At 41.6% G+C, this 12,165-nt stretch overlaps 1 protein-coding gene across 1 annotated transcript; it reads right to left on the minus strand.

Moving 5' to 3' along the window:
- Positions 1–677: 677 nt before the first annotated feature.
- Positions 678–12,131, minus strand: LOC126991872 (uncharacterized). Its single transcript, XM_050850519.1, has 11 exons — positions 11,140–12,131; positions 4,521–4,583; positions 4,422–4,426; positions 4,161–4,374; positions 3,780–3,917; positions 3,435–3,584; positions 3,148–3,330; positions 2,923–2,993; positions 2,588–2,760; positions 2,180–2,363; positions 678–1,033 (listed from the first exon to the last, which is right to left on the minus strand). Exons 1-11 carry the CDS (start codon positions 11,428–11,430, stop codon positions 853–855), a joined length of 1,653 nt encoding a protein of 550 aa, XP_050706476.1. The 5' UTR covers positions 11,431–12,131; the 3' UTR covers positions 678–852.
- Positions 12,132–12,165: the final 34 nt, after the last annotated feature.

Consider the following 12,165-nt stretch of genomic DNA (forward strand, 5'->3'; position numbering starts at 1 on the left):
TTTTTTGTGTTTACAGTGGTGGATCAATTTTGTGGAACTTTGAAATCTTAAGCTGCACTTTAAACTGAATCCATCCACACAAATAAATATATATTTACAAAAAATCAAACAGTGGCTGGATTAAAATGGCATGACACTGGCACATGAACTAGCATCTTGCAATTTATGGTTTTCTTTGGTGGTAATTGGGCTGTGCCTGAGTGAGTGATTGAACTTGGCACAAGTTGTTTCTCGGTTACTGATTATCAGTTACTCACTCATCACACCTTGAGCATTTATAAAAGTAAACAAATGGATGATATTTCCTCTGAAAACAAATGAAAACACAAATGACTGGTTGGGCTCTTGTTCAGAGCTACGGCACCTGTGGTGCTGTCACAGATCACAATCATATTCAGAAATCATGCACTCAATAAAAAAGCACCACATGTAAAGAATTATGAAAGCCACTTATAAAATGTTGGTTATAATGGTGACTGAATAAAAGTTATAACACCAAAGTAATAACCACAGCCAAGAAGGAAATCCAAGTGTCCTCCTAACCTGTTGGACTCACTTAACTTCATGGCCATCACTAAAGTTAACCAAAAGCATACTGACCTATCACTGCCATGTCACTCTTCTGCTGAAAAGTCCATTCACAACAAAGTGACACTGTGTGAGGGGGGGAGGTATGATATAAAAAAAATATAAAAAAAAAAAAAAAAAAATCTGAAAATATGGGGAATGATCTGCAAATGAAAAGGGAGAAAATTATTATTATTATTTTTTTTTTCAAATTCATGAACTCAATGTCACTTACACCATGTATGTATACTGCTGAGCAATACAGGACCACAATTCCCATATTCTTCACTTAGTTCCTGAGGCCTCAGGCTGAGGATTGTCATACTGGGCATAACTTAACCTTGTGCCGGCCAATTCAATAAGATAGCGATCAGGGTTGTCTAGCCAATCAGAGCTGTTCAATTTGACTTTGCGGCGATTTTCAGTGTCCTTTACTTCTCTTTTCTTCTGCTCCTGCTGGGCCTCCCTGCAAAAGACAAAAAGTAGGTAAATGGGGAAAAATTAACGAGTTGTCAAAACATTTAGCTTAAACTTTCTATATAGTAATTGTACTTATAAAGTTTACCATGTAAACTGCATTATATATAGCATATTTTTTTATATAACACGCACCTTTTTCACATAAAAATGCCTGAAAGTTTACCCCTAGGTGTTGTACACAGAAGGTACAAATTTTTATTTATTTTTTCTTCTTCTTTGGGGTGTGTTAACGGTCTTTTTTTCGTTTTGTCCAATAACAACTGCAAACTTACCTTTATTATTGTTTATGATCCTTCGTAGTCCATAGCTGTCTTATAATACGTTACCATAGAATACATGGCGATCAAATAACTACTATACAAAAATGAAATCGGTGGAGGATTGCCCATGCCTTGTTGTTATTCGGCCGACCCACTTGACCGCCATGTGCATTGTTTTGTATGACTAAGGTGCACTGTTACCAATTCAAGCAGTACAAGCTACATAAAAAATCATATTGGAAAAAAAATCCATGTGTTCATTATTAATTATTAATATTAGTGAAAATAATGGGGTAAATATGATATCAGAAACTGTACATCAAGAGTCTTGTACGAGGAGTTATTTCTCGCAACACAAGCCTGGGCACCATTTGCATTGTTCGAAAACCACACAACCACACCCATATAACAAACAGCTGCATGCTGCGTGTCACCAGAACCAGGTGAATTGTGTCTTGCCTAGTTGTCTGTCATAACCTATGAGTGATGGTGAGAATAATATGCTATTTATGAAATCAAAAGCTGTGCATCATCAGTATGTACGAGGATGTATTTCTCACAACACCAGCCCGACCGCCATTTTTATTGCTTTACTCAAGGACACTTGTCAATTCAAGCAGTGCAGGTTACACCAAAAATATATAAATTTTGGGAAACTGTGCATCATCAATGTTCTTTAACCGTACATATTTCTGAGCATTTTAAGAACTATTTCCCAAAATTGTTGTCTTAAAGTTTGGGGTGCACGTTATACACCGTGAAATACGGTAGTTTTGGTATCTAGCTAATAGGCAGACAAGTTCAAAGCACTAACATCTTTCTGTAGGCTACAAATACAACTTAAAAAAAATTAAAAGTAAAGTGGTACTAACCTGACTTCAATGGTGCTGCAGCCCCACACCTCCAGAGACTTCAGCTTGTAGGGGATTTTGCGGTAGGTGACAATGGTGAGATTCGAGTCCAGAGTGAGTGCTCGGTTGGTGCTGTCAGTGCCCACCTGAAACCCGGTTGGGAATCCACGAGATGTCATGTTGAAGTAAAGAATTTTGGCACCACCTAACAGGGCAGAGGAAAAGAGATCATAATTATAACACGCCAGGAAAGTACTGTAATTTTCCTGTATATGTATGTAGATCAAAGTAATTTGTGGACCTCAACAGTTGGAAAAAAAAAAAAAAATCTGGTATGGTCAACCAATACTAAATCTGCTGTTTAATGATATCTATACAAAATACTAGCTTCCTAAGTATTGATTGCCCTGCAGTAAATAGTTTCCTTACTCTCGACAATCTTGTACTCTGGGGTAAGGTGGAGGCAGACGGCGTGCTCGCCACCCCAGAAGTGCTTGGAGTCTCGCCACTCCTGGTCACTTGCCACACAGAACATGTTGTCACCCTCTGTCGTGATGAACACGAGGGTGGCACCATGGTAACCAAACACATGATGCTGGAACCTGCACACAGAGACATCATTATTTTCTCTACATTGTTGCATTACTGCTCTACTAGTTTTCTTTGTGAAGGTAAATGGGAATGTGAAATATGCTGCCTTTTACATACCAACAAAGAGAATGCTGAGTGCCAATTTCAAAAAGGTTAAATCTCAAGGTAATCACCTGTTAATACTGAGACCATGGTTATCACTGTTGTATAGTGGGTCCCAGTGTGTGGGGCTCACAGCTAAAATCTGAAACAAAGAAAATAGCTGTTATGCTGCATAGCTTTTAACAATATAAGAAAACAAAGTGAAAAAAAACCTTAACAAAGCACAAAACATAAAATGCACTATCATATTAAAAGATGTTTTGGAAGGCAAAATTAAGACGGAGAAGTGCGCCCACCATTTTCTCGATGAAAACATGAGGATCAAGGAGGAGGTTGTTGGAGGAAGGAAGAGCCTGGTTCTTCTGCTGCTTGGTATAGAGGGTGGGCAAGGAGCAGGTCAGCAGCCATATGAGAGCAGGATGCAGGCTTGCGCAGGATGACTTACCAGGGTGATCCAGGATGGGAGTGTCTCTGATATCCTAGAAGAAAACAAAGGAAAAGAAAATAATAAATCAGTAATCAAATTCTAACAGTTTTCACTGTATTTATTCCTGTTTTTTTTTTTTATACATCTCAAGCTCACCTCCTCTTCCTCTGTGTTCTCAGGGATGGTGCGGTAGCCAACAGTCAGCATGTGCACGATGCTGCGGTGGAGCCACACCACAAGGCGCGGACAGTGCTGACAAAACCAGCTGTGGAGGTATTTGGTGTTCACGCTTTCCTTGCCGTGCATCTGTGTGAGTGTGGCCAAATTGTAGTGCAGATTCTCGGTAAACTTATGATTAGAAACCTTATAAAGACAAGAGAAAGATTGAAATCTAATTGAATATGAGAAATGTTACAGTAACTCATTGAGAGCAACAGTGCACCATTCACATAAAAACTGAACAGTACAACTAATTCAAATGGAAATCTTAATTTGACTCACAACACCATTGACCACTGCCATCAGTATGTTGTCAGGCAGGCAGCAGGTGCGCTGGGTGCAGGTGGACACTTGGTGGGCAGCAGAAATCAAATCGAACACATCAGTCTTATTTATTCTCTCTTCATCTCCTGCATATACCTATTGGAATAAAACAGTTTATATATATATATATATATATATATATATATATATATATATATATATATATATATATATATATATATATATATATTTTTTTTTTTTTTTTTTTTTTTTTAGGTGAAGAGATTAATAAAACAAAACCTTGTCAGACAAAATAGATCAGATTATTCTCAGTCAGTGCAGAGCAGTGGGTCTCTTATAGCTCTGAGCTTTTATAGCCAACGTGATGTATAGAATCACTTTGATGTAGAACTCTAGTTGTTGTGAGTCGGTGAGGAGGGACATCAAGTAGTTGGAGGCCTCAACAAAGGCACTACCCGACAGCACATTTTCGTTGACTGGACAGCGCTCATTTTCATTTGGAGTGCCAGGGGGGACAAACGGTTCCAGTTGGAAGTGTTTTAACACATACTGGAACAGCCGCTTTCCCAGGGGTTCACTGTGCTTACACATACTTCTGCAGAATAAGGTCAAAAGCTTTGTGAATAGGAAATTATCTACTGGTACTTGTTATTACTATTATTGACATATCTACCAAAATTATATGAATATTGACAAATGTAAATGCATCAATAATTAACATAAGTTGCATAAACTTACAATGAAGACACATTTTGTAATGCCATCAACATTGTCCTCAGCCAGTGATTTCGCAGTTAGGATCTGTTGGCACAATAAATTAATATCATGAATTCTGCTTGAGTGGACAGATAATTAATAACAATAAGAAATAACTTCTTTCACCAACCCAGATATATTTAGTTCCCAACTGGTAACCATTGATTTACTGTATAGCCAACCATACAGCAGAATTAGTTAGGGAAAAGAATTAATGAATTACAAATAAATTAGGCCAAAGTAGAAATGACATGACAACACAAGCATAAGCTTCACTTTTTCTGGTTGGGCAAAACATAACAGATTAACACACACCCACCCACACACACACACACACACATGTATGAATAAAAATTATCTTAGTCAAAAGTAATACAGAGGTAAGGGGGGACATGAACACAAGCCAATGAGATAAGTTGTCAGATTATTGTGAAATAACATAACTTTCAAAACCGGAGTGATGAAAGTGACACAACCTCACATCATAAGTATTGCATGGTAAACCTAACATCTGTGAGCTTGAAAGTCAAGTGGATAAAAGCATATCTGGAGATGGGAAATAAGCATAAGCTATAATCTAATTTGCTATAACTACTTAACCCAGTAGCAGCGACGGGCCAAATTTGTGGCTTCACCGTGTAGCAGCGACGGGCCAAATTTGTGCCATGGTATAAACCCCCCAAAATAGATGATACATAATCTGATCACAAATGCTTGGATATATATTATGAAATGGTTTGTGTGAGGGATGATTTTTTCTCATTTTTCTCGCTTGGGGGGACCATTAAGAAATATGATCCCCGCTGCTACCGGGTTAAATACAAACAAATGCAAATAATAATAAATAGACCATACTTAGACAAGTTGACATAACCCAGCCAGTGTTGTAACCATTTTAACAGTGTCCACCGCTACCACACCCAGTTACGTGGTGAGCCGTGGTGAGTCTCTCTTTTGGATTTCTGCACGGTCAGTAGACACCACTTGAGCGGTTCCAATATACTAGCTGGGTTATTTCAATAATAACTATAGGAAATGCAAAAAATCATAATGTAATATAACAGAACAATTCAAAAAGAAAAAGTATACATCTCGCATCTGACTTAAGGGAAGAGTACGCCGAAGCTCTAAATTGCATCTACGGTCTTAATTAGGCTATGGTTTGTGTATAACAGTATCATAATCATCATATTATGATTTTAAGATGATGAGACCCCCCAAAAAAATTTCTTACATAATACACTTGTCTATTATCCTAACAAACATATGTGATTACTTTTTAAGTATCGGGTTTCATTTCTTTGATTTATTTCTATTTCGAATAGTTATAGATGTGTTTTTAGATGATATGGAAAATATATGACATTAAAAAAAATCTAATCACATGCGTTTTTTTCGTTAAGAGTTGAACTTATATGACCCCGAGTTTTATTAGTGTCATGCAAAAAATAAAAGCGAGAACCATTTTAAAAATTATTTTTACCTAGTTTTGAGAAAAACGCAATTAAAGTTTGGTTCCCATTTTAGTGCCCCAGTGAAGTTACAGTGCCGCAAACCTGCTTTTATATGAATGCTATGGGTTTAATAATCACATACCAATGTATGTATATAATGATATGGCACCTGGTTCCCCTTTTTAAAAGATATCAGCTGCTCAAGGGCGAGGGTGTCAGGACGCGTCAAGCACCTCATTGTCGCCAGGTTTGGTCTGAAAGTTCCCCGGTGCATATTCCTCACCGGTACGTCCATTGTCTTCCTTCCTCTTCCTTTCTTCCCCTTGGTTGTTTTTATTCTTCTTTTCTCTTTGAGTTCCAATCCTTGTTCTTTGTATGCCGCTGAGGTTCCCTTTCAAACAAGGTTACCCATGCACTGAGGGTGGAGGCCGTGGCCATGAGCGGTGGTGTGCCGTGATAAGAGGCACCAACTGAGTTGTGTGATTCACTAAAATGCATTGATAAGTTATCATTGTGCATTATTCATTGCAAAAATACACCATAGTGACTCCCAGCGCCACGCCCCACGCCGAGGTATTTAAACCCCTTGACGGGGTATTTAAATTCTGATGAACAAAAAATACACCACCACTCGATGCCTCTGAGCCAGTAGATGTTGGGACAACATATAACTCAATTTGGAATATTTTCACTTTTTATATTAATATTTGACAGCTTACTCTCACCAAAAGGGCTCCTTAATACTGTGTGCAAGTTGTACTAAATGTTGACATACAATGGGGCTTTCCAAACTCCATTAAGTGTCGCCACACGTACAGTCATACATACACATGTACATTATAATATACACATTACATCGCTTGATGTAATGTGTATATTATAATGTACATGTGTATGTATGACTGATCGGTGTTGCACAACAGGATGTCTAACAACACGCCGTGCTTTTGGCCGTGGAAGCTGTGATGAACTGACACTAGGATCAGCAAATGATGACTGTTGATGAAAGTCATCAGTGTTGTTAGACATCCTGTTGTGCGACACCGACCGGGTGTCGCCACACGTACAGTCATACATACACATGTACATTATAATATACACATTACACGGCAGCACTGTGCCATCTGGTCCCTCGCGTGAGAGGCGGAAATGCAAGTCCTCTTATTTGCTTCTCTAAAAGGGCTGTGAAGCAAAGTACTATAATTTTTCATTCAAATGAATCAAACAAAATTTTTCTATGAAAATGTAACAGAGAAGAAAGTTTCTCTCTCTCTCTCTCTCTCTCTCTCTCTCTCTAAGCCCTCAACTTTTTTTTTAAAGAACAGTTCAAGAGGTTAGGGGTGGCAGAGTAAAGACTGGGAATGAGACTGGGGTGTTAATGTGATGATGATCTATAAGATCTACAGTTAAGGAGATGGTATAATCAGGAGAAGCAGGAGAGGAGTCATTGAGAACAAAAGGGGAGAAGCAGGATCAGTAGTAGGTTTTGGATGGTTGGTTGTAATTTTTTTTTTTTTTTTTTTTTTTTTTTTTTTTACGGCGTTGCCTGTTGCGCCGGTAGGCATCTTCCTGTTGGGGCCTGATGGTCGGCCCAAGGCTTCTTCCAGGTGGGGCCTGATGGTCGGCCCAGCCCGTTCTGGCGCAGGCGAGTGTTTATAGTGGCGCCATCTTGCATTGGCTCATGCTGCCCCAGAACTCGTTCTTGATTAAGCAGGCGGCTTCCTCTAGAGTCCGGGTTGATGGGTGGTCTTCAGGACAGCATGTGGGTAGTTTTAAGCCACTCGGCGGTGACTGAAAAATCCGAGTGGTAGCGTGGGGATTCGAACCCGCGTCGTCCATCACGCGGTGAATGTGGGCCCAGTACGCTATCACTTCGGCCACCGCCTACCCAAACAACGTGTATATGTATACAAGTCCAATGTGGGAGGGGAGAAGCGTTTGAGGCTAAAGGAACAGAGGATGAAGTGAGTGTAACTGAAGGAAGAACAGAATGGGCAAGGGAGGTGAATAGTGGGCAGGGATAGGAGAGAAGGGATAGTGCAGCAGCAGGTTTTATTTTATTTTTTTAATTTCATTTATTTATTTATTTATTTTTTTTTTTTTTTATATATATAGTTGAGCCTGTTATGATCAAGGTAGAAGCTGGGAGTGGGGTAAGGGTGAAGCCAATGTGACAAGCTTTTTGGTGACCTTGTTGGAAGCAGTGTGCATCAACTTGTTTCAATGACAGGTAGGACAGTCTGGATAGCAGATTTTATGTCCTCCACTACAGTTCGGACAGACGAATTTCTGAAGGACGAGTTGAGCAATCATGGTCAGGTTTAGCACAAAGAGGGGGGCGTACAGTAGATTTTCAATGTTTATCAGGATGCCAGCAGTTCTGACACTGACAGGGAGGAGGAACACACACTTAAACTTTCCACCAAGTTCCTCCTATATATAACTTTAGGAAGAATTTTTAATTGTCATTTTGTGTTGGATAATAACGGCAGTCATGGGTTGTGAAGCAAGTTACATCAACAACATCATAGACGTCTGCAAGGAGATCATAAAGGATTGTGAAACAGTCGTAGAAGTTGGTAATGTCAGCTAGGCAAAGCAAGTAGGAAGATAGTGCCAATACAGATGTTCAGTTGAGCATCAGGTGACATAAGAAACATTTTCCCATCAAGGTCTTTCATGGATAGCATCACTTGAGGCTTGAGTTTTAATATCAACAGTAATGAGATGAGACTAGTTAGACCAGGTGCAGATTACCTTACCCATTTATCACTGAATATATTTTTTTGAAGAGTGTGTTGCCTGAGTAAAGAGTGGTGAAGAGATAGTAAAATATTTGTTTCAGTGTCAAGGGGAAAAGAGGAAAGACAGAGGAGGGGGTAAAAAAATCAGTATCTGATGAATGAGGTCTAGAGGAGTAAAAAATTCAGACTGTAGGAGGATGAGAGGCCAGAGCAGAGGATCAGTGGAAAGAAGAAAGATTTTTGAGGAGTACAGGGTTAAAGGGTGGCAAGGAGGGGGAGAATGTAGGAAGGGGATGAGGGGAAAGGTATAGTGCGTGCAGAGGAGGTAATCAGGAAGGTACAGGGGAAGAGGGTGTGGATGGTTGGCGAGGTAAGGTGCAGTTCATAATTGAGGTCAAAGATGGGGCTGATGAGAGCTTTGGGGATCAATTTGTGGAGGGGGTTGTCCCCGAAGCCCCTACAGTAAGAGTAATTTCATCATCGATTTTGAGTTTTCCACAAAGTAGGGAAAGTTATCAGTCTACTCCTCAAAACTATGATGAGAAGTAAAGGCCATGATAAGTAGGGTTGCTGCACCCATGGCACCCCCAGGTCATTTTAGACTAGTTCATAACTAACTTCACAACCTGTAAAAGATAGTGGAAGGCAGAGGGAAAGAGAAAGATGAAGACAGGGAAACAAAATTAAATATATATTATATGTCATCTGCATCTGCGTGTTATGCACCTGATAGGTGCCCTGCGCATTATCATCCAGATCCAGATCCCAATGCAGAAAGTGCCTTAAAGTCCACTCAGTAAGGGGAGCACCTCTTTGGCTGAATGGTAGAGTGGCAGCTTCCTGTCTGGCTAGTCACAGGTTCAGTCCCCAGCATCAGAATGTATGTTTCCCCTTTCTGGACTAAGATCAACTTCTCATGTGTTAAGTGATATGAAGATATGGAAGATGGGAAGAGAATTATGTGCATTACTTGTGGTGGCTAAGATGTGGGCATCCTCTCCTGATGTGTCTCCCCTGTGTTGGGAACAAGAAGATGAATGGCCCAGTCTCTGAGGAGTTGATTGGAAATGGAAGATGAGTAACTTCAGTAAACACAAAGAAATTGATCTAGATCGAAGGGGAAAGCTGTGATGTGACCCGCCCGATGTGGAAAGTTCCGGAAAGCCCACTCGGTCAGGGGGGGAAGCTTCTTTAGCTGAATGGTAGAATGGTGGATTCCCATTTGGTTGGTTGCAGGTTCAGTCCACAGTGTTGGAAATGTATATTCCCCCCTTTCTGGACTAAGATCTATTTCTTGTGTGTTTTGTGACGCGGAGATGTCGTGAACCATGGGAAGAGAATTTTGTGCATTACAAAAGGAAAAATCCAAGCAATATTTATTGGACAAGAGATATTAACCAGAGGTGGGCAAGTGCGGTACTTAGTGCGGTAGTACCGCACTACTGCAAAATTTCTGAAAATACCGCACTAACGCGGACCGCACAAAAAAATCCTGGGGTACTTTTTTGCGGTACTTTGAAAACTTTCGAAGACGACATTTGCAGCACAGCATGCTCACAGAAATGTCTTTTTTACAGTAAATCGGACTCAATCAGTCAATCGGTATCAGTCATCAGAATCAATGATTCAATCATTCTGACTTTTCAGTTATTGTTCAAAATTAAATACTAAATAAACAGACTAAACTACCACACTGCGAGTCTTCTTTAACCTGCGCGGTGCCAGCCATTACAACTCCGGACTCGTCCGTGGTGCCGGCCGATTTTTCATTGTACTATTTTAAGCATGTTTCCTTTGTTTGGATAGGCAGGGTAGGCACTGAAGCATTTTTTTTTATTTTGACTACCGCTACCGCAGTACCGCACACCGCGTACCGCACTGGGAAAGAAAAAAATGAGACCACTACCGCACTACTCGGAAAAAAACTTTTCGAAAAGTACCGCCCTACCAAGATCGTCTGATGATTTTTAGTACTACGCGCCCACCTCTGATATTAACCCAAGGCCAGGGAGGTCATAAGGTCATAAGGGCCTGGCCCTTTAGTACACCCAGAACGACAGATTTGGAAATTGGGGAGGTTTTTTTTTTGTGTGTGTGTATGTGTCTGTGTGTGTGATAATTTTGCTATGTATATAACTTGTTCCCAGTATACAGATGATACAATTGAGTGTGTGCCTGTCAGCAAAATATTGAATATTCACGTCTTGCAAATTACCTCTTTTAGTGTTTTGTGGCGTTTCTTTCCAAAGCCGTGCCAGTGTATGCCAGTGTGTGTTCACTGTGGTGGTTCTTCTTGTGGCTCCACATCCTGGCACGCAGTGGACACAACTGAGAGAATGTACAAGCGGTCACACGCACAGGCACATATGTCACACCACCCCCTCTTAACTTTGACGTAATTACCTTCGCTAACTTCATTAGGAATTCCGGAGGAGGGCTGTCCCTGAGTATGGTCGTCTGAGGGCCGCAGGACCACTGGAAACTCCTGATGCTGGGGAGCGACGGCCTCCTCTCCTTACTGGCCGTGGGGGCGGGTGCTGGTGCCTGCTGGTTGCCCATGACTCTGGAGGCGCCGCCCGCCAGATAGTGCAGCAGCTCGTGTAGCCTGGACGCCTTCACCACCCGCCTGGACAAAGGGACGTGCCTCCTCGCCTCACCGTCCACTACGCTCGCAACCTCTCCTGCGTGGTTCATTGTGTATTTTTATTTTCTCTGCGTATCACCACCTTTCAGTTTAGTTCGGCCTTTCACTGCGCCTCGTAGGTATTCCCGTCACGCGTCATGTGTAATGGGTCCATGACGCTTGTTCAGTTGGACGGTGACGCGGGCTGCATATTTGTTGGGCAGCATATCCTCTGCGGGTGTAAAGCTGCAAGTTTTTTTTCCCTCTACACATCACTTGAATGCCATTTTATTTCGCGCTACAACTTCGTTCATGACTCTCGGCGCCGTTGAAGCGTCTGGTGGTCCTCCATGGTGTCGAATCAGCTGGGTTAGAGCTTCTCTTGACGTGGAGGGCTGTTTCCCTGTACCAGCTGAGTGTGGGACCCGTGGCGCCTAAGGAAGGGAGGAGGGACCAGCTGGCGGCAACAAGTGGTGGACTTAGGTAGGAAGACTCCTTTACCTCATTGGCATTCCTCCTGGTGCCTGGCCCTGAGTCTGAATCCGAGAGGTTAGGAAGGAGGCTAAGGAAAAAGGAGGAAGTATGAGACTCGGCCTGCACGACAAGTAGAACTGACAGACTGACTGTGAGGAAGGTGGAGCTTACACGCGAAAGCTTTTGACCTTTGAGAGCGGAATAAAGTGTGTCAAGGCAGCTGTGTGCAAGGGGCGACCACTGCTACGCTGTATCTCCCACACCTCCCTCAGCCCACCTGCCCCTCCGATCCTCCCCTGATAACGCCACCATGCTAGGGTCACCTGAGCCCC

The sequence above is a fragment of the Eriocheir sinensis genome, unplaced genomic scaffold (genome assembly GCF_024679095.1).
Source record: "Eriocheir sinensis breed Jianghai 21 unplaced genomic scaffold, ASM2467909v1 Scaffold352, whole genome shotgun sequence".
Lineage (NCBI taxonomy): Eukaryota > Metazoa > Arthropoda > Malacostraca > Decapoda > Varunidae > Eriocheir > Eriocheir sinensis.

What these genes read in the sequence shown, in the direction of transcription:
- LOC126991872 (XM_050850519.1), bottom strand. Translation starts at nt 11,430, where the DNA reads ATGAACCACGCAGGAGAGGTTGCGAGCGTAGTGGACGGTGAGGCGAGG. An exon ending in CATGGTCTCAGTATTAACAG is followed by an intron (nt 2,761 to 2,922) that starts GTGATTACCTTG and finishes CTCTGTGTGCAG; the next exon opens with GTTCCAGCATCATGTGTTTG. An exon ending in TGCAGCACCATTGAAGTCAG is followed by an intron (nt 1,034 to 2,179) that starts GTTAGTACCACT and finishes TGTCTTTTGCAG; the next exon opens with GGAGGCCCAGCAGGAGCAGA.